The 22,780-nt window shown below is 37.5% G+C and overlaps 1 protein-coding gene across 6 annotated transcripts in view; it reads left to right on the forward strand.

Moving 5' to 3' along the window:
• The window catches only part of ERC1 (ELKS/RAB6-interacting/CAST family member 1), a 307,518-nt gene that overhangs the window by 114,903 nt on the left and 169,835 nt on the right, over positions 1-22,780 (forward strand). For all 6 annotated transcript variants that reach the window (XM_035550781.2, XM_035550783.2, XM_035550786.2 and 3 more), the window contains 4 exons: positions 839-976; positions 2,317-2,457; positions 3,605-3,745; positions 16,986-17,179. In XM_035550781.2, the coding sequence (XP_035406674.1) occupies positions 839-976; positions 2,317-2,457; positions 3,605-3,745; positions 16,986-17,179 (614 nt within the window). The remainder of the gene's footprint in view (positions 1-838; positions 977-2,316; positions 2,458-3,604; positions 3,746-16,985; positions 17,180-22,780) is intronic.

The following is a 22,780-nucleotide window of genomic DNA, read 5'->3' on the forward strand; positions in this document are numbered from 1 at the left end:
TCTCCAGTGTATGATTTATGTTTGCTGATGCAAGAAGAACCTGTCAGCAATAACAGCAGAAAGAAAAATCTATACCCACTTTAATCCTTTGCTGATAAATTTGTTTTCGACAGGCAATGATAATGTGCTAATGTGTCTGTTCTTTATGATGCATGTGTATGTATAATACGAGTTTACCTTTGGGTCCTCTTGGTCTGTCAAAAGATATATTCAGATCTCATAAATCAATTGAATTCTACATCTGGAGAAAACAAGGATGATATATTTTCTACTCAGAGAATGATGCCTCGTGTTAGTATACCATATAGGAAAACACTTCGTAAGATGAAAAAGCAGCGTACCAGTATTGTGGAGAATGCATCAGTATCAAAGGAAATACTTAGGAGAATACTTAACAGATTCTTAATAATTAAGAGCCTTTTTTTTTGTTTATATCTTCAGTAATGTTTTTCTCAGCTTTTATCCTTTCATAATGTTATTACATCAACAGCTTTTCCTTAATATCAAACCTAATTGTTTCCTTCAAACATCCTTCAATCAGTGCCCAACATCCTCAGAAATTAGGTATAATACCCTTTCTTCATTTCAGTTTATTTTCCTTGATAAATATTTAGACTTTCTTGCCCTGAGTTCTATCCCAGTTTCCAAAAAGGTTGCTGATTCTTTGTTAATATTTGATGGTTTTGATTGCATTGCTTGATGTTTCCACATAAGATTATAGAAATGATGTCCTCACCTACTTCCTTTGTTTTAAAAGCATTTTTAAAAATGTAATATTTTTGGATGATTTGGATGGTTTTGATCACTATTTTCTTAAAATTTAATTTTCTTCTTTAAGATTGAAAATCTTCAAGAACAGTTAAGAGACAAGGAAAAGCAAATGAGCAGCTTAAAGGATCGAGTGAAATCTTTGCAGGCGGACACCACAAATACTGATACTGCCTTGACCACGCTGGAAGAAGCACTTGCAGAAAAAGTGAGTTTGACGCCTAAGTCCCTTAGTGAATAAAGGTCCTTCTACTAATAACCTCTCTATGGTCAGTTTTACTATGTGTTTGTTGGGCTGTGCATAAAAGAAGTCTTTTATGCAATGTAAGTCTTCTGTCGTTGACAGCTGAGGCATCAGGAGTGATGTTTCTGCTGAGGTGCATCTCTCACTAGAGGGCACTGTAGGATATTCTGAGTGGCAGCCTGGGCTGCCGTCCTGTATAGCAACACGCAGTGTGATTGTAGTACTACGAGTAAGGCTTGAGGACAGAGCTGAGCCACAAGCTATTTCTCTAGTCATCAGCTACTTACCATATTTTTTTTTGTGAAAGAAAAATGTGTTCTTTATATCATCTTATATGCTTGGGTCCTGCTCATGCTGTCCTCTGTTCGCATGGTACATCTTTGTTGCTCTTGTGGGATGCGCTACATTGCAGCTGTGCATTCATCTGCTTTTTTCCTTCTTTCTTTATAAAGTCTAGCCAATATCTAATTTCATTTTATGTTCATTCCTCAGATATTTTAATAATAACTTTATTTTTAAAGTTTAGCTATATGAAATTAGTTCCAAGTATTGAATCAAAATGCATAGCTATCCTGATGTAGCTGTATTTCAGTCTCACTTCATTTGCAGCTTTTTTATTCTCATTGTATTTTTGTATGCTTGCCCGGTTCTCAGGAGATAGTGATTGAGGGAACAACCTTGTCTATTCTGTTTTGGTGGGGCGGTTCTTAGAATTTCTGTATATTTTTTCTTGATCCCTGGAGAACCAGGGTTACAGCACCTGTCAGATTCTATAAATGTAAATGTAAAGCTATGGTAAAGCTTTGACTGAGCTTGGGGAATTCGCTTGCACCTCTTCAGCTTCCAGGATAACCAAGGCTCTGTTGGTATCTGGTATATAGCAAAGTTGTTTTATTGCCTTTCTTACCACACATTGATCCTGATGTCACACAGGCACTACACACTTCCTATTTGAAGGACCACAGGCTTAACTGTATGCTTCAAAAATAAGACTTAAATAAAGAAGCAATACGTAACATGTTCTAGTCTAGGGTAATTTTAGTAATCATAAGCAGATAAATTTTGTTACACTTTAGCAGTAATGTGAACTTTCAGGTACAAAAAGCCTGATGTTTTTTAGCAATGAATCCATCGATTTTTCAAGACAAATTTTCTCTTTCTTGAGGATCTGTTATACAAAATCAAAATAAATTGCAGTATCCTACACTCATCATTCTCTACGTTATGTAAAGTGTTGTGATAAGAAGCCTCAGAATTTGAATGACTAAGATGGATTTTCCTCACAGAGTTCTTTCTTTTGTCAGGAAAGGACCATTGAGCGCCTAAAGGAGCAACGTGACAGAGATGAACGGGAAAAACAGGAAGAGATTGACAACTACAAAAAAGACATTAAGGACCTGAAAGAGAAAGTTGGCATTTTGCAAGGAGATCTCACAGAGAAAGAGGTTGACCAGCAAAATGAATCTGTTATATTTGAGTTGTTTGTTCTATATGTATATATTATATCTTAGATGAAGAAAACTGTTCCTTTACAGTAAAGGTCCTTCAACAAGTTTATCTAGTAAAAATACATCGTTAGAGAATTTTTCAAATCATAAACATTTCAGAACGATCTTTTTATGGATAGTACACAGTCCCATTATTAGCAGCAGTTAATTATACCAGCGAATGTCCAATGGTCAATGATAGCATTTACTGGAGCAATGCTTAAAGACGACTGAGAACAAGCTTGTTCCTGGCTAAATATAGAAGGGGAAGGACAGAGGCAGATCAAAGCTGTGGGCACAGAAAGCATACAGATAGTAGATAGTGTTTATGCCTTTTTGCCAACAATATAACTAGTTCTTTTGACTCACAAGAGTCTGGTTTTGGTAACTAGGTTAGTTGTTGTTAATGAACCAACCAGCTAGAAAAGTTAGCCTGATTATATCAGAGATATATCAAAGTATTCTGTTCCTTTCTTGGAATAATAACATTCAAGTCTACTTACAATATTATTTCAAAACTATCAAATTAAAATGATACAAAAAACGCATCTAGGAGGTGCTACAGGGAAGTCAACATTTAACAGGAAAAAAAAACAACGCAAAAAATGGTTCAGAAAGCAAAAAGTTGAGATTTCTTCTGGACACGGGTGGCTTAAATCAGTTTCATCCCATAGCAGCTCTATGGAAAAAAAGCTTTGAGGAGACTCAGTTTTAGATACAGTGACCAAATCTGCTAAACACAGATGACTTTTGAATATGGTTTTATTTAAAAGCTTTTTATCTTACATATGACTTTCACTGAAGAACTAGTTCTAGTTTGCAAAATCTTTGCAAAATCTTCCATCTTTAAAAATGATTTTGGAACAAATTTAGACAATGTTTCATTTTGATCCTGAGAACCTGAATTAAATCAAGCTGTCTTAAGTCAGCTCTGTGAACATCTAGTGAACATCCCAACAAAATACATTGTTCTAAGTTGGATCCTGAGCATCATGTGAAGGGGTAGGAAGAAAATGAAGACAAAAAAAAAAACAAAACACAAAAAAACTAGCTGTTACACATAGAAAGTATTTACTTGATAGCTATTTTGCATCTTTTATTTTAGACCTCGTTACTGGATCTGAAGGAACATGCTTCATCCTTAGCTTCATCGGGACTGAAGAAAGATTCAAGGCTCAAGACACTGGAAATTGCATTGGAACAGAAAAAGGAAGAATGTTTGAAGATGGAAACTCAACTGAAGAAGGTAATCTTACTTCATATTTATATATGCAAAATAAACATCAAGTGTTAGACAAACTGTCCATGCCTACACAGAAAACTTTGGGTTTGTGAATTGCTTTTCAGCAAGTACTCTGGAGCTGTGTCCATGCAAACAATATTGCAAGTTAAGCCTATCAGAAAGTAACTTTCAGACTGGTGCTAATTTTGGACTTCATTTTCATGCAACAACAGTGCTATTGACTGTGTATATTTTAACAGGTACTAGAAGTTAGACACATAGTTTGCTTCAGTACAGTTCCCAGTAGCTATTGTGCCATTAAACTGGTGTAACAGCTAACATTTTAACAGCCAAACATTTCACTTATAAATTATCAGCACGTGTAGGTGTTAATGTGATAAATACAGTTGCATGGTTGGCACATGAGAATGCGTAAAAACAAATGAAAAGAATATCACCAGTGAAGTGTCTAATCTTTTGTTTTAATCTCATTGCCAGTCGCAGTTGATAAGCAGGAATATGCAGTTTAGCAGAGTAGGACACCATTACAGGCAAGCTAATTTATTTGAATAGAATCTTTCAAGCATTCTTTAGATGTGAGTAGCCCATATACTATATTTTTTAGAGGAATATTAATTTGATTTTAACTTAGAAGAGTAGGTAATAAAAAAGCACAAAACACAGTAAGCAAACTAGTAATAATGGTTTTATTCATAAAATTAGAACAATACAAAATACAACATTTGAAAGAAATTTAAGTTTTAGATTATGGAGTCCTAGTCACTTCTTTATACCTAGCCAGGAAAATGAGGTGTGCATGTGCTCTCTCTAGTCTGGAACTCTGTCCTAGTTTTTCAGATGAATATGAGATTAAATTTTGAGGGAACAGTTAAGAGCTGTTTAGCAGTACTTTTGTGTGAGTGCAAGGTGACACAACAATAACGCACATAAGAATTCTGAGAGTGAAACTCCGTATATACATATCTAGACTCATGTTTTCCCTTCTTTTTAATTCTATTACCCCCAAGAAATAGTTCTATTGTTCAGAAAAGTACATTAGCGAGAGTAAATAGTTGTTGTGCACATTTGATCAGTCTTACAGGTTGTTTTCAATGTACCGTAGAATGGGTGAGTGCTTCAGAAGTCCTGAAGGACCCTTTCTTTTGAATTGCAGTTTCACGCCTTGTCAGTGTGTTACTGATAACGAGTTGAGGAATATATTATTGTAGCTAAGATTAGCCAGATGTTCTTATAGCATCTGGATAATAGTAATAGTTTGTAGATACACACATGCAGTGGAGAATGTTGTTACAATTACTTAAATAATATAGTATGAACTGGGAGAGTATATAACAAGTAAAGTTAGATAATGGAAAAACAGTTGTGGAAATTCAATTATTTAGAGAATGTGGTTTTATATTGAGCATTCTTAAATGTACTGCTTTTCACTGCTTCTCCAGAGATCACTTTCTCACTATATGCACTAAGCATCTCTATAGTATAAGCAAGCACCTGTGAAGGGTGAGCAAAATCTGGTGAAGCACTGCTACCTAGAAGATGAACATGCACTTACTTTGCACTGCAGTGACAGTTCTACATTATAATACTTTCAGGCCTACCTCTGCTCATTCTATTTTAGAGAAGATTGTGCTTAATAACTGGTATCCAATAATGTTACATAAGGACACTGAGCCAGTTCATAAGACCCTATCTTCTTATAATCTATTCTCTTTGTTTCAGGAAATAATTAGGAGAATGAATTATTCTCCTGTGATCTTTATCCTGAGGCTGAAAATAGGAAAATAGCTCAAATGTAAAGAGCACTCTTAACTATGCAAGACAGCTGTGGTACAAATAACTGTATTCTTTATTTGGTTCTGAGAATAGTATACGTTCATTATATTGTAAACACAAGTACATTCTCATCCTCATGTCCAAAGAAAAGATACACGATCTCAGTTAGTCAGGATAGTTTCAGTTGTACAAGCAAGAAAATACATAACATACTACTACCTATATACGATATAAAGCCCTTCTGTAATACTCTGGATATCTCCTCTACTTCAGACATTATTGATCACTGGGACATTCAGGCAATTATTTCCAGAGTGCCTAAAATGCTCTCTGAAGTCCTACTGAGACGAAAGTATCAATATCTTGTTAATTTTAAAAAATATTCTGTTATCCTTCTGATTCAACAACTGCATCCTTCTGATTCAAGGAAAATTCAAAGGAAAGATTTTTTGGTGATAATAAGTCACTCTAGTCTGGCTTCTTAGAAAGGAATTACAGCTACAGGATCCCAGTGTGCTTTCATGTAATTAACTGTATCTTGCTTTCCTCATGTTGGATGAAAGAGCCCACTTCTACCACTGATCCTCCTTGCTTTCTAGAATCAAGTTACTGTTTCTCTTTGTTACAGCAGAAAATATAGTTGTTAACCACTTGAATATGTTTTATAGTTACGAGTAAGTTTAGGTATTTCTTTAATAATCTTTTCCCAGCTGTTTTTAATTTGCCAATGGCTTTTGTCATTTGCAGAAAAGTAGAAAAATATTTTTAAAGGGTTTCTCTCTTTAAGTGCATTAGCTATTCAGGCAGTTTGACATTTTCGAGGTGGATTAGTTTCTTGTCATCCTTGAAACAATTATATGATAGATAATCCAGCTCCAATTTAAAACTTTTATAAAAACCCAGTTTTACACATCTGCGTTGTTAACCATTGCAAATAACTGCCATAATTAACCTTACTACTAATGGCTGCACAAGAGATTCAGTCTAAAACTGAATTAACATTGACCAGAAGAATTTTATTATGTTAAGTTTTATTGCAGTAACATAGTGCCTTTTTTTGCATAAGACACATGAATGAAGGACACTTGTGTAGCTCTTAACAGCAAATGACAAGAAGCTTTTCCTTCTAAGTTCTTTCCCTTACAGTATGAATAGAGATATGTCTAATATCACTGTTGTTTCCATTGCCTCTTATTTCTACTGAACAATTTGAGTACTTTCAGTTAACTTTATTAGCCTCAGAAGTTCAAAAGAGATTGAACTTGAGCACTGTTAAACCACGAAGTAAATAAGATTTGGGCAGTCCTTGGGAAAAAACTCTTGCTAATCTCTAAAAAGTGAGCCTTTAAGAAATCATGAGAAGTGCAAGCTTCCACCTTGTCTGTAAAAGATATTTAACATTATACTAAAGTGAAATATTATAAACCAAGTGCAGCGTAGGGATGCTGAAAAGTTGCTGATATTATTTTTCTTTCCATGTAGGCAGTGTCCAATTTCTGATTCTAGCTGTCTAGTTCTTACCATTACTCTTCTTTTTCTTACTAATGACTATTTTGTAGCAAATAGAACTTCAGTGTTTTTCATCTTGTTTGGGGGGGTTGCTGTTGTTGGTGGTGTTTTTTCTTTAATAACAATATTATGTTTATGCAAATCTCTGTGCTAAATGTTCTTATTATTCTACTGCCATTGCTTCTGTGCTCACTTGTCAACCTACCACCAGGAGATACTATGGGACATTCTGCATGCTGAAAGCTAGCCATAAATCCCTGTTGAGTTTACATGGTTTGATGTCATACATTAAATAGTCTCCTTTTATGCTGAGATGGAATTATTAGAGGGAAACCGAATATAGGGGGTTCTCTCCAAGTGTTTCTTTTTAAGATGTTTTTTTCTGTGAAGTGTGTTGGTAATATTTTTCTAGTGGCAAAGTTTTCTTCTAGTTGTGTTGTCTTCAGGATGTCTTCTTTTCCTAGCCTTTTCTTTCTCATCTTTCCCAGCCAATATGCTTTGTTTCATTTTGTTTTTCTAATCTGGGAGAGACCTACTAATATTAGAATTTGTTCCAGCAAAGATGAGCAGGTCTTTGTTGCCAGTGAATAGTTTCTCTCCCTCTAGATATTTTGCTCATTTGAAAGGGATCAAGAGTAGAGAAAAGAAAGAGTCCCAAACCATATGTTAACAAACTTCCCCTTGGTGCTGCTCTGGGGACTTTTCATAAGAGAAATGTTAACAGTGATTCCCTGCCAGGAAAATACCTCAAGATTCAACAGGCTCACTTGTAGGATTTTTTCCTGCTGTGGTGTTCTTCCCTCAAGTTAAAGAGGGTAATATCTTTCAAAAGACAGGAAAAACAGACTAAATGAAGTATTGACCCAAATTGTATTTTTCCCAAGATTTGGCTTGGTTAGTCTTATATGGGCTCTGATGCTGTTTGTCATCTGTCATCACACACTGGACTACATTCAAGATTTGAGGACTGGACAAAAGTCTTACAGTAAGAAATCATGATCAAATTTAGAACAAGGGTACCTTTCCATATTCTTCTTGTTACAAAAGCTGTTTAGTAATGGCTGTAAGGCCATTGTCAACTCCATTTAAGTTTTTGTGTGTTGGATGTGTATTCACCTGTGCTTTCATATTTGGGCTACCACAGCATATATCGGTGAATTACTTAGTGTTGTGGGTATGGGTAATGTAGTGGGATACAAACAAATGCAATGGTACATCTGACTAGTGAGGTTCAGAAAAGTCTTATAAGATGCTTTTACTTTTTGGCTGTGTTAGTAAATTCATTTTGCTTGGACAACTTAATGTTGTGCCAATGTTTTTGTTTCCCTTTGCTGCCAGTGATCTCCTGTAGCTTTTCTTTCATCTCCATTGCCTGTGCATTTTCAGACCAAGAAAGCAGAAGAATTTCCATGCAAATCAAGCTTATTGTATGAAGGTATTCTGAAACACCATGTGCAGCAGCGCATTAGAAATAATAATTAAGATAAAGCAAGTAAAAGATTCCATAAAAAAATATAATCATTAATAAGCTCACTGGTATTATGTCAGTTTATTTTTGGATTGTATCACCAACTTTCTGTTTGATGTCAAAGAGCACTCCTTTCAAGGAGTGTTTGTATAATAATATCTTGGTGCTGCAAATTATGTAATCCAAGGTGTTTTTCATCAGAGATTTCTTTGTGAATGCATGCATAAAACATCATGTTACAAAACTTTCTGAAGGCTGTGTTACTGCCTTCAGAAAGTTTTGTAACATGATCTGTGTTACTTTTGACAGTATTCAGGGTAAATGTAGCTGTCTATCCTGACAACAATTATTGGAAGGTTAGAAAATTCCCAGTGCTTTTTCAGGGCTTTTTTTTTTTCCCAGTTTTTGTGACATTCTGTATTAAAAATTATTTTAGTAAAGGGGACACTAGAATGCCTTTATATGACTAGATTTAGAAAAAGAGTTGCATGTGCAACAGGGTAAAGTAGTTGCTAGAACTATCAGAAATAACAACCAAGTGTCAATTAGAGCATAAAAACTACTATGCTGCATTTTGAAATTTTTATTACACATAAAGAAAAAGTCATTAATAAGTATTCTAAGGTATTTGGTGCACACAGAGTAACATCCTTAAAGGATATAAGTTTAGTGTATATGGCTTTTACATTATTTAGCATTTCATGACAGAGTATTTTTTCCCAAAGGTATTGTGCGTTCAGGTATGAAAAGCAGGCACTCAGGAATTTTCTGTTAAATTAATACATTTCTTCACTTCCAAGGAATTTGCCATCCTCTTCTGCTATAGCTTAGGCTATTGGTACAATCTGTTACTAAATGTGTTTAATGTGTCCTATTAAATAGATTCTATAATTAATTGTTTATGATTTTGTAAAACCTGTCATTTGAAATTTGTTGTTTGATTCAATGTGAGACTGTTTGATACTGTGTCTTCTTGAAATAATCTCTCAGCCATAACAGTTCAGTGTTTTCAAAAACAAAATATATAATAGATTGGTTTTTAATCTTTCTTTGTTTAGACCAGTAGTTTTTTCTTATGGAAGGATATGGTCCTTATAACAGGTATTTATTAGGCCCCTGTTTAAATCTACCTAAACTGGCTAACAGTTAATTGCATTGCCTATTTGCACGTGCTCAGTAGAGATACAGACTTAGCAATAGAACTTCCCAGGGATTATATCTGCATTGATTATACCCTGGCCTGGAGTGAAAGGAAGAACTTACTGTTTTCTCTCATCATTGCCATAATGCTTTCTATGTCTGGTCATTTGAGCAAGCAGCAGTAAATGCTAAGTAAACTCTTCAATAAATACCTTGCTGGTTCCAAGCAACTGCTTGATACAAATACAGCAGAAGCAAGAAGCAGCATCTCATTGTGCCGAACAGGTCAGGACAAATAATCTGCTAGGATTGGAAGCCAGTACTGGAATTTAGCCCCTGGGAAGAGAAAAACAGATTGGATTTTGCTGAGGGAATGAGTAGATAACATTACCAGGAAAATTGTATTGAACCTGGGACTCAGGGAGGACATGGTGTGGGGAAGGGGTTGTGTCCCCAAACCTGAAGAAAGTGGAAGGAGAAAGATGGGGACACCTGGCAGATTAGTGGAATCCGCCTGGGTAGGAGAAGAGGAATTTGAACCTGGCCAAATAAACATTGACAAAAGGTTGGAGAAATGAATTATAGCACAAAAGGATTGTACTTATTGCAAATAGGCAGGAAAATCTGTGCCCAGGAGAGCATATTTTTTGTGAAATCTTTAATAAAATGCAAGATTTCTGAATGTCTCCATTACTCTAAAGTCAGAAAATATAAAATGTTTGAACAAACTGTGTTTTATTCCCACCTATGATATAACCAATAAGGAAGCTAAGGTACAAGTGATACATTCCCTTTAGAGAACTGGCAGAAGCTGTGGGGTGTTTTCTAAAGTACAAGCCTTGTTGATGGATGATGATATTATCAACATCATCTTATATAATATTTAGGGGGGTGTTTTTCCCCCATACGTGATTTTATCATAATTAAAAAATTAAACTTACCAACTCTATCTCCCCTTCCAAAAGCCTTGTGAACATAACATAAATTTTGAAAAATTAGACATCCAAAAGCTAGGAAATGGCTGTTGCAACATTGTGTGGCCTTCCTAATTTTTGATTATGAGGTGGTTGTTATAGTATTTCATAACTAAAATGTTGTCTACCAGCCTCTTGCAATCTTCAGTATTCTGTGAAAAATATTCTGAGAATGAGCCAGAGGTATATAAGGAAGAAGATTACCATTTAGAAAATATATATTTCTAATAGTAGGAAAGCATTAAGTGAATAATAAAAATACCTAGCATTTTTTTTAATCTTTTACCTGCACAGTAGGTATAATAGTGCATCCTTACATCCTGGTAACTTCATAATAATGCTGGTGTTATGAAGTGAAGTTAGTTACTGTTTGCAAACAAATAGCCTACAGTCATGATTCGCATGATAGAAAACTGGGAAAATACATTCTTTTAGAGTTCGGTTTGTATACTTCAGAGTAAATAAGGCATAGAGCCACACACTGAATATCAACCTCCCAGCCCCCCAAATCCTCACAAATACTGAATATCTGCTGATTCTTTGAGTAAATCTCTTCTGTGCGTGAAGAGAGAGAATGAAGCACTGTTTCTTAAAATACTAGCTTTTGGTCATGTCACTGAAGCGTGATTCAGAAGAGGAATGCATAAGGATGCTGAAGTATGCTTGCAAAGACAACCATAGTTTGGATATTTCCTTTCTTTCCTTCTATACTTTTTGTGTTGGTGGAATTTCCAAAGACAGCAAATTGGTAATGTTTAGTATCAACTATGTGAATTCGTATCTTTCTGATCTCTTCAGAAAAATACAAGTTTCCATTCTCGTTTTCTTTTTAGAGTAATGGGTTCTCTTGAGACATCTTCCTCTCATTTAGACCTTCAGCGTTCTTTATAAAATTATTCCAACCAAATACTTGCTTTTCAAGTGTCAAAGTTTTACATTCACATTAATAAAGATCATAAAGTTCCTGGAGGGGATTTAAAAGAATTTGTTAAAAATAAGATAAAAAACAACTTCTTGTGACAGACTAAAGTTTTTTCTGGTACTAAGTATATCAGAGAGTTCACTAAGCCTTTTACTTCCAGCACAACCCTTTTGAAAAACCATCACAGTACGTTGTTTAGAACATTGAAGCTAAAGGGTTGCTTTCAAATATATAATTTTGTCGAAACTAATAAAGGCATGGTGGAAGTCAGTGCAAATGTTTTATCATTTAAATTGCTGCCGTCACAATAGGAAAAAAAATCGTTATATGTGCTTATCTTTTGCAATAAATAGTAATGTTACTTTTTCATATTTGTGTATGCATTTACTATTTTCAGGAGATGTGAGGCACACTTGGAGGTATGAGGGTGAATTAAAAAGGGATTTCATATTCCTGGGAACTTCTACTTTGTGGCCAAAAGTTCTTGGCAACATTTGTATGTGAAATGTTAAACTGAATTTACTGTCTCTGTTCATAGGTAAAAGTAGAAAGTGCTGTGAATTATTTGCTGTTTGATTTAGCTAACCTTTTAGGAATATTGATTTGGAATCTTAGTCATAATGTTTGGAATTTTTACTTATATTTTAGAACTTTTGAATTAGATCTGTGCTATTGTTTTCTTTCTTGCCTCTGACATACTTTAAGCTGTATAAGATCACCTTTCCTCTTAGTAAAGAGTTTTTTGGCATGAGAAATACTAACTTACAAAATTCTTCTCAATGTGTTTTGCCTTCTTCTCCTCTCCATCTGCAAATAGTGGTTATTTCTGTGAAACGTTGTTCATCTTTGCTCTAGATGCAGAAGTTGGCTTTATCCAATGATTTTCTGTGGAAGCAATAGAAGCTATAGTACGTTTATTTGAGGAACAATCACTCTTTCTTTTATTCTGTAGGTACCTGAAGTGCTCGCCCCATCACTTGACCACATTCCAGATGGGAAATAATGGCTAGGAGCAGAAAAGCAGAAAGCTGTTAAACCACCTCTTAGTTTATAGTCACTCTTAAGAACTTTGAGAACAAATCCAGAGTGTTAAGATCAACTATTGTCAGTCCCGAACCACTTTGAATTTGGAATTAAATTTACACTGAAGGGGATGAAAACTGCTCAGATGAGCTTTGTTAATCAAAGCATAGTTTAAGAAGGTGCTGCTTTTTGGCTAAAATTTGGGTGTGTGTTTCTCATGCAGATTAATGTAGAATGAAACATGCAAGCTTAAAACACTCTTGAAAGTAGGTTGAAATCACCTGTTTGACTCCATGCTGAATCAGATTTGAAGAGCTAATGACAGGGCCAGCAGTAATAGTAACAGAGGCTTTAAATAGCTTGTAATCAGGTAAACTCAATGGCCTGTGTAGACACACCTTCAGTTGTATACCTCATTTGTCAGAGGAAAGTTCAGTGTTTCCTTCACCCTAAGCAAGTTGTTTTTTCAATTTATTTTTTAATCATATATTTATACATTTTCATACTTGCTTGTAACTATATTAAGAGGCTGCAGATTTACAAGCAAGCCTCAGTCAGACCTGAAAGCAGACCTATCAATACGTTCTTTTTATGGTCTCTTAATACAGCAGAAACTGTTTTAATTCATTTGGCGCTTTACATATCTATTCTGTTTTGAAAATGGTATTTGGAATTTTGTACCTTTGGTGGGCAGGGAAAGTTTTTTGTGTATGATTTTAGATTTTTTTTTTCCTACTATGAATATAGGAATTCATTATTTCTGTTCAACTTTTCTTTTTTTTTTTTAATACACTGCTGAATTATTTCACACTATGTTGCACTGGGAAGGCAGCCAATTTCATCTGTTTCAGATCTTGATGTGAGTTTGTGGGAAACCTCTAAATGCATTGGTTTTCTCTCCTATACAATAAATGAATCCAGTAGGATTGTAGATATGGTCATGTAACACGTATTTTGTACATAAGCCACAAAATGGACCAAAGTCACTCAGTCAGTAATTCACAGCTCAGGAAGTGGTCTCCAGTTTACACCATATCACATAACATTCTCTTTGTGTTAGGTGAAAGTATCCATACTTATGTGCATTATATACAAATAACATGTGTTACGTGTCTTAACTAATAATTTATGTCGTGTAAATAGCTCTTTCATTCTATAAGAACCAGACACACTGAGCTGTTGGCTAATTTTCTAAAAAATAAAATTGATTTCCTCTTCTCGGTAGTGTCTCTTGGGTTGTTGTGGAGATGCTTTTAGTAGCATGGAGTAATATAAATCAGAACTGTCTTGACTGTAGAATTGCATTAGGTCTTATAACTTCTTTGGAATTAGAGAAGTCTGTAATCCATGCTAACAGCCTAGCTTTGCTTTTTTATTAAAAACAAAAACAAAACAACAACAACAGCAAAAAGACACAAAAAAAACAACACTGTTCTTGACTGTCTGAGTATGTATTTTGGATGACTTTAAAGAACCTGGAGGAGTATTTGTTAAAACAAACAATTTGAGATGTTGGGAACATACCCAAATCCAGTATAGAAGAATTCAGGCTGTGCCTCCGGTGAAAAACCAGACTTAACTCTATACACAGTGTCTCTTAGGAAAAAATAGATGCCTCCAATAGATTTATAGACACTCCTCAAAAACAGTATTCCCAGTTCCTGCAAACCAGCAAGTGGGAGAGAATGATGGAGTTTTTGTTTGAAATGTAGGTATAATTGAAAAGGAAATGAGATCAAACATTTCAGATTTCTTGCATTTTCTTCTGATAACACATTTCAGGAACACTCAACGATACTCTTTCAAAAACAAAGTACGTTCCCTGATGCCTGCGGCTGTTCAGTGGAACTAATGCACTTGTCTGTCTCATTGCTGCAAGGTCTTCCCAGCCTCAACATTGTGTTGGCAACACGTTATTTAGACTTCCACTTGCCTCATGAACCCTTGGAAAGTGCGCTCTAATTCAAACTGCTTATTTGGCGGTAAGGAATGTGGAAACGTAGGCAGCTGTAACTCCAAAAGGTTTCACAAAGTTCTCAGGCTCACCAGGGGTGCACTTGGATCTGGAGCTGGCTCAGCAGCTCAGAAGCAGGATTTTCAAACTTACAGCTCAGTGACAGAGGAGTGGGGAGGTTTGACATGGAAGTCTCTCAGAAGTGGGGAGCCTAAACACACGGCCTCCAGAAAGGGCTCTGTTCTTCCAGGATCTGTGGTTGTTGGGCGGATGTGCAGAGAGCCCAGCCCCAGAGACCTGGTAGTTGTCAGGCATTTTGTTCTAGGATAAAATACTGTGCAGGTTATCCAGTTTTCTGGAACTCCTGCTTCAAATAAAACAAACCCAAAACTGTTTAGCATAGGCCCTCAGGCAGGCTGCTGCATGGCCAAGGCTCTGGAACATGAAGTGCTCTGGCACTCCTCGGCTCTGGTGAGACCGCACCTCGAGTACTGTGTTCAGTTTTGGGCCCCTCACTACAAGAAGGACATGGAGGTGCTGGAGTGTGCCCTTTCCAAAGAAGGGCAGCAAAGCTGATGAAGGGTCTGGAGAACAAGTCTTATCAGGAGCAGCTGAGGGAGCTGGGATTGCTTAGTCAGAAGAGGAGGCTCGGGGGCGACCTTATCGCTTTCTATAGGTACCTTAAAGGAGGCTGTAGCAAGGTGGGGGTTGGTCTGTTCTCCCACGTGCCTGGTGACAGGATGAGGGGGAATGGGCTAAAGTTGCGCCAGGGGAGTTTTAGGTTGGATATTAGGAAGAACTTCTTTACCGAAAGGGTTGTTAGGCATTGGAATGGGCTGCCAGGGGAAGTGGTTGTCACCATCCCTGGAGGTCTTAAAAGGATGTTTAGATGTAGAGCTTAGTGATATGGTTTAGTGGAGGACTTGTTAGTGTTAGGTCAGAGGTTGGACTAGGTGATCTTGGAGGTCTCTTCCAACCTAGATGATTCTGTGTTCCAGTATTTGGGCAACTCAGATCCATCTCACACTCCCAGTAAAGAACAGCATTGAGGCATGCTTCTGTCCTGGAACACTCTGCTCTGAGATTCAGCAGAATTTCACTAGAATAGGGTGTGGGCTTTAACAGATTTAATTAAAAACAGGAGATTCCAAGGTTAAAACGCTGAGGTCAGTGAATAGGTATTTTCATTCAGTCTCATTTTGCTGAATAACTAAACTGCTTTCTCCAAGTGTGTCTTTGCTGTTGGTTGGTTCTAGAGAAGCAGCAGCTTAAACCCAGAGGTTTATTTTGCTGCAGTTCTGTCCAGTTGCCTTTAAAAGTAAGAGAGTCCTATCCTGTTGGATCTAGTCTTACTGTGCTTTGGAGCAGAACATTTGCAGCTTGTAAAATAAATTTCCAAGCTGCACAACAGGGGGAAAGGTCAATAGTTTTATATTCTGTTGTAGGTTTGTTCCAGGGAAAAGAAAGGCCTTGAGTTCACAGGCAGTCTTGGTTGGCGGAATAGCTCCGCCAAACCTGCTATTCACTAAAGCAAATTTGAGCAGTTCGGAAGTAGCTTTGATTAATATCAAATAGCAGCTCAAGATCCACAGGTGTAGGGGGAGGGAGAGAATGTCTTATGAAGGTATGGTTTGCCCAGCTCTCCTGATGCAAGCTGACAACTACACTTAGGACCCTGAAAAGATAGTCCTCAGTCTGCTGGTTTAAACTCAAGCATAAATACTGCCTTTCCTTTGTCTTTGCTATGTGTGGGAACCATTGAATTGATTTTACTAATAAATTAGCCATTTTTACAACAAATCAGGCCACTTAAAATAATTTAATTAATTAATTAAAAGGGTCTTAGTTGGAGCCATTTTATCCTCAGTCCTCTGATGCTTCTTGTCCTCATAGCCTGATTTTAAAACATGCTTCCTAAACAACTAGTCAAAGATAATTTCATTATGTAGCCATATTCATATTAATCTATATTTCTGAGATAACTAACAAGGGCATCAGTTCAAGAGCACTGTCTGTGCAAATCTATCTGAAATTTCACATACAGATTTATTAATTGGAAGCTATTAACCTGTGATTTGGTTTTCTAAATTATCCAGCTTAAAAATATCTCAGATATCTAATTCTATGGTTATATCGCTGTTTTAGAAGTGTATTTTAGGAATTTTCTTTTTCCTTCCTTTCAAAGAGATTTAATGTTTTTCATATTTTTACTTTTTTTTTTGTCAGTTCTGTTTCAGTTAAAAATCACTTAAAATTTTTAAACTATATATATATATATATATATATAATTTTTAAACATTTCCGAACTTTTCTCTTCCTGGAGAGTATTTTCCCATACTTAAAGTGGTATATGCACACTATGCTCATTTCTCCTTAATAATTAATCTTCTCATTTGAAGTAGATATAGTTTTGCAGTCATTATAGTATCTGTAAAATACGAGTGTGAGTAAAGTGTTTTTCCTGACCCTTTTTCTCACAGGCTCATGAGGCAACTCTTGAGGCGAGGACCAGTCCAGAGCTGAGTGATCGTATGCAGCAGCTGGAACGGGAGGTAACACGGTATCGGGAAGAATCTGGCAAGGCTCAAGCTGAAGTGGATCGCCTTCTGGAAATCTTGAAAGAGATGGAAAATGAGAAGAATGATAAGGATAAGAAGATTGCAGAACTGGAAAGGTGAGAATGGTATAAAGCTACTAGTCACAAAAGAGCTGCCTAAAGGTAGAGCTAACTTATTCCATTTTTCTTGTCTCAGAAACCTTGGAGTGTCTATTTTGGGAAAGTCTCTTTAGCGTTTTTCTGCTTCAGTACTTAATTTTAGTATTGAAAAAGTCTCTTACTGGGTGCTTTCTTTAACTAGTTGTTCAAAAGCAGAGCTCATACAGATAGAACTAGAGGGGTAGATAGAGCTGTCAGGGAGTGGAGATGGTAGGAAAAGTTGCCAGCGCTGTAGTGTATTTGGAGAACAATTTATTCATTTTGTTTAATAAATTCCTCGGGTATGTTTCTCCCTCCCAAAAAAATCAAACAGGAAAAATGACTTCTAAGAACTCATGATGGTTACCTTCTTCTGACAAATGGCATTGAAACTCTTTGTTATGGTAGAGACACAGGTAAAGTTTGGCTAATGTAAAGCTGAATGAATAGATCTGTGTTTGTCCAAACCAAATGTAATAAAACATTTTCCATCTTTGTGTTGGAGGCAGGATATCGAGATATTTTTTCTACTCTTGAATGTCCCAAACAAAAATGGTAGTGTATTATGATTCCATGACATCTGCATCACAATCCAATAGATCTTGGGAATGACCTGAAATAGATTCTCTTCTCTGTTATTTTCTCACCTTCTAATGGTTCGAGAGAGAGTTTCTAAGCAGAAATACCTGTGTTTTTTTTTTTTTTTTTTTACTCTACCATTCATGATAAAGAATCACTTACTTAGAAGAGCAAAATGGAAATTTGATTATTCGCCTTTGCATTTGCCTTGTGCCAGAATAGTCTTTCTAATTTTTATCCTATTGCTGTTTAACTGCTCTGCGTTTAGTGTCCGAGAGGTGAGAGAAATTAAGGAGAAGATTTTTCAGGTACTTCACAAGGGCGATAATGATTTTCATTTAGTTGATGATAGTCAAATAATGGGCTCCTCTGAATGATTTGAAAAATTCTGTTCTAAGAAGCTCTGCTAATAGAAAGTCCACCCTAGGGATCTGAGATTGTTTTCACTGTGTTCAGAGAAAGCATTAACGGGAAGGTCTAGATATCTCTTTAACTTCTGCAGCATCTGCTGTGTGCCTTCATTTTTCTTCCTTCATCTTGTGCAAGAAAATCTCAGTGATAAATCCTGTGGGTAGAAGATCCTCTGAGTCCACTAACTTCAAATAATTTGCTTGTACTGCAGTGAAACTACTGGACTGAATAGCTTTACTCAACTCTATCTTTCACTGTAGGATGCATTCTTATTTTCCTGAAAGTAATAGAGCAGTTCAACTTGTCAGCTAGGTTTCTTCTCTCTTTGTGGTTGTAAGGATCATCTTGTTTTGTTACTTCTTACACCTGTGGTATAAGTTCAAACACTCAAAAGAGAACATAATGAACTTCCTAACAATCTTCCCTTTTTTCTGAATAATTTAACTTTCAGCCCATTCCATACATCATGTATTCAGCAGAGCATTTGGGCAATAGATTGGTAGAGAAGGTGCATTAAGTATAGCCTTGAAGAAAGCTAAATAGTAGTTCCAAGTCATGTTTTTCTGCAGGATTTTTCAGTCCCTTACAGGTGTCTATCTCAGGCACTGAATTCCCGATGTCATTATTACGAGTTGACAAGGGGGTCAGGAGCAACAAACATCAAAAAGAACTAAGGTACGGGGAAGAAATCTGTTCATAGTGCTTTAATTCTTTCTGTGTGCAGAAGGAATTACTGACTAGGAAAAGTGAGTTGGAAATATTAATCATACCTTACAACCTGATTCCTAGAGGAGAATGGAATGGCAGGAAGAGAATTTTCTGATGCGTGTTTTTAATATGTCCGACTGTTTTTTTTTTTAATTACGTTAGCATTCTGAAATTCCAGTCCAGATTGGGACTTTCAGTGTCAAAAACTGAATGAATACATATAAATAGCCTATAATCGAAATAGCTTATAGTCTACAAAATGATAACAAAGAAGATAAACAAAGCCGGACCTTTTTCTCTTTTACAGATAAAAGCACTGGCACCCAGTCATTAAAGAGTTATAAAGGCCCTTTTTCTTTGAAAGATGAAATTCCAGAGATCAGCAAAGCAGTTATTGAGTTTTCTGTGCTACAGTGGTTGTTTCTTGCTGCTTACCAGTCACAAACCAAACTTATGCTATGTCAATGAAAGCATAAAACCCCAAAATGACTGGACATCATTCCATAGCAGCTTTGTGGAATACTTTGGCTATTCAGTGCTATCCATTCCTTCTTACCAACTGATCTCTCCTATTATTTAAAAAAAAATTGAGTGCCCTCTTCTCTTTTTAGCTTGTTTTCTTTCCTGCCAGTACTGAGATAGAATATTTCTTTTCTTTTGCTTCTAGTAATTCTAACATGTATTTCAGCTATGTCAAAGAGGAGACTGCTTTTGTTATCATGTGACTTACTGCAGCCATGTAAATCAAGGAAAAAAAAATCTGGGAATATTCATGTTCTTTAGCAGAATCACAGAATCATATAGGTTGGAAGAGACCTCCAAGATCAGCTAGTCCAACCTCTGACCTAACACTAACAAGTCCTCCACTAAACCATATCACTAAGCTCTACATCTAAACGTCTTTTAAAGACCTCCAGGGATGGTGACAACCACTTCCCCTGGCAGCCCATTCCAATGCCTAACAACCCTTTTGGTGAAGAAGTTCTTCCTAATATCCAACCTAAACCTCCCCTGGCGCAACTTTAGCCCATTCCCCATCGTCCTGTCACCAGGCACGTGGGAGAATAGACCAACCCCTACCTCGCTACAGCCTCCTTTAAGGTACCTATAGAGAGTGATAAAGTCGCCCCTGAGCCTCCTCTTCTCCAGGCTGAACAATCCCAGCTCCCTCAGCTGCTCCTGATAAGACTTGTTCTCCAGACCTCTCACCAGCTTCGTTGCCCTTCTCTGGACTCTCTCGAGCACCTCCATGTCCTTCTTGTAGCGAGGGGCCCAAAACTGAACACAGTACTCGAGGTGGGGCCTCACCAGAGACGAGTACAGGGGGACAATCACTTCCCTAGACCTGCTGGACACACTGCTTCTTATACAAGCCGGGATGCTGTTGGCCTTCTTGGCCATCTGAGCATGCTGCTGGCTCATATTCAGCCGACTATCAACCAATACTCCCAGGTCCTTCTCTGCCAGGCAGCTTTCCAACCACTCATCTCCCAGCCTGTAGCTCTGCTTGGGGTTGTTGCGCCCCAGGTGCAGGACCCGGCACTTGGCCTTGTTGAACTTCATACAGTTGGCCTCAGCCCATCAGTCCAGCCTATCCAGATCCTCCTGCAGAGCCTTCCTACTCTCCACCAGATCGACACACGCACCTAACTTGGTGTCATCTGCAAACTTACTGAGGGTGCACTCGATCCCCTCAACCAGATCATCGATAAAGATATTAAAGAGGACTGGCCCCAGCACTGAGCCCTGGGGGACACCACTAGTGACCGGCCTCCAACTGGATTTGACTCCATTCACCACAACTCTTTGGGCCCGGCCATCCAGCCAGTTTTTAACCCTACGAAGCGTACACCAGTCCAAGCCATGAGCAGCCAGTTTCTTGAGGAGAATGTTGTGGGAAACGGTGTCAAAAGCCTTACTGAAGTCAAGGTAGACCACATCCACAGCCTTTCCCTCATCCACTAAGCGAGTCACTTTGTCATAGAAGGAGATCAGGTTTGTCAGGCGGGACCTGCCTTTCCTAAACCCATGCTGACTGGGCCTGATCGCCTGGTTACCCTGCAAGTGCCACGTGATGACACTCAAGACAATCTGCTCCATGAGCTTCCCTGGCACTGAGGTCAAACTAACAGGCCTATAGTTCCCCGGGTCTACCCTCCAGCCCTTCTTGTAGATGGGCGTCACGTTTGCTAGCCGTCAGTCGACTGGGACCTCCCCTGATAGCCAGGACTGCCGATAAATGATGGAAAGCGGCTTGGCCAGCTCCTCTGTCAGTTCCCTCAGTACCCTCGGGTGGATCCCATCCGGCCCCATCGACTTGCGTACATCCAAGTGCTGTAGCAGGTTGCCAACCATTTCCTCGCGGATAGTGAAGGCCACATCCTGCTCCCCATCCCCTTCCACCAGCTCAGGGTACTGGGTATCCACAGAACAACTGGTTTTGCCGCTAAAGACTGAGGCAAAGAAGGCATTGAGCACCTCAGCCTTTTCCTCATCTTTTGTAACTAAGCTTCCCCCCGCATCCAGTAAAGGATGGAGATTCTCCTTAGTCGTTCTTTTTGTGTTGATGTATTTATAAAAACATTTTTTGTTATCTTTAATGGCAGTAGCCAGATTGAGCTCCAGATAAGCTTTGGCCTTTCTAATTTTGTCCCTGCACAGCCTCGCAACATCCTTATAGTCCTTGTGAGTGGCCCGCCCTCTTTTCCAAAGATTATAAACCCTCTTTTTTCTCCTAAACTCAAGCCACAACTCTCTGTTCAGCCAGGCCGGTCTTCTTCTGGGCCGGTTTGTCTTTGGGCACGTGGGGACAGACTGCTCCTGAGCCATTAGGATTAACCACTGTAAGTGGGAATGGAAAGGGTCCTCAAGATCTGGAGACCCAAGGTACCTATTGTTAGTGTGGTGAATTAGCAAAATAACAATGATTTTTCAGGTGGAACTGCAATATAGTCACAATATGGGGAAAACAATATCAAGATTTCAGATACTTTGTAGTGACTAGTACATTCTCATCTTCTGAATAATTGCTGAGTTTTCTATTTTGCCTAAGTTCTTTCCAATTGCCCCCCCCAATCTCTATTCTCTGAAAGCTTGCTTTCTACTTGTGAGTTTTTACATAAAGCAGAGATTTTAACATGCCTATTAAATATATAGTTGTTTATATATATATATATGTATAATGTAAGTGTTTACCATGTTTGTTTATAAATTATTCTTTCATGCTAAACAGATATGTCCAGGCATGTTATGAGGAAGTTCTAGAGCTACAGTCTTGGTTTCTTGAAAAGAATTGATAATGTTGCCTTGTAAGAGTCCTTCCTAAACCAGTCCATGCAGAGTAAGCTAGAAATCATGACTTCTAATGCCTCTACAGCTGTTCAAACTCTTCTGTGTAAATAAGAATTTCAATGCTTGCAGAAGCATTTGTCAGCAAACAAGAGTGAATATAGCTGTGTCTGTTAGGAACTGTTATTATGCTATGTAGGGCAACATGAGAAGAAATAAGTCGCGTTCAGAGAGTAACTGTACTAATGAAAATGGGATTTTTCAAAAGAGACAGTCTCTCCCTGGAGTTTTTCCTTATGCTAGTTATATGTGACAACTGGACTAGGAGGAGAAGAGAAATAATAACATGGTTTTGTCCATAGAAGAGAAGAAATGAATCACCTGTTAGAGAGGTATGTACAGTGAAACAGAAGGAGAAAGGTAGGAGGAGAGGAAGATGAAATGGAAAGCAGAAGACTGTCATTATAAACCTTTTCAATGATTGCAAAACTCCCTTTAGTTCAGATTAAAAAAAAAAAAAGGGGAGATGCTTCCACTCTTTAGTAACTGTTGCAATTACTGGGTGGGGGACTTTGTTTTTCAACTGTGAATGGG

The sequence above is a fragment of the Cygnus atratus genome, chromosome 1, assembly GCF_013377495.2.
Source record: "Cygnus atratus isolate AKBS03 ecotype Queensland, Australia chromosome 1, CAtr_DNAZoo_HiC_assembly, whole genome shotgun sequence".
Classification (NCBI taxonomy): domain Eukaryota; kingdom Metazoa; phylum Chordata; class Aves; order Anseriformes; family Anatidae; genus Cygnus; species Cygnus atratus.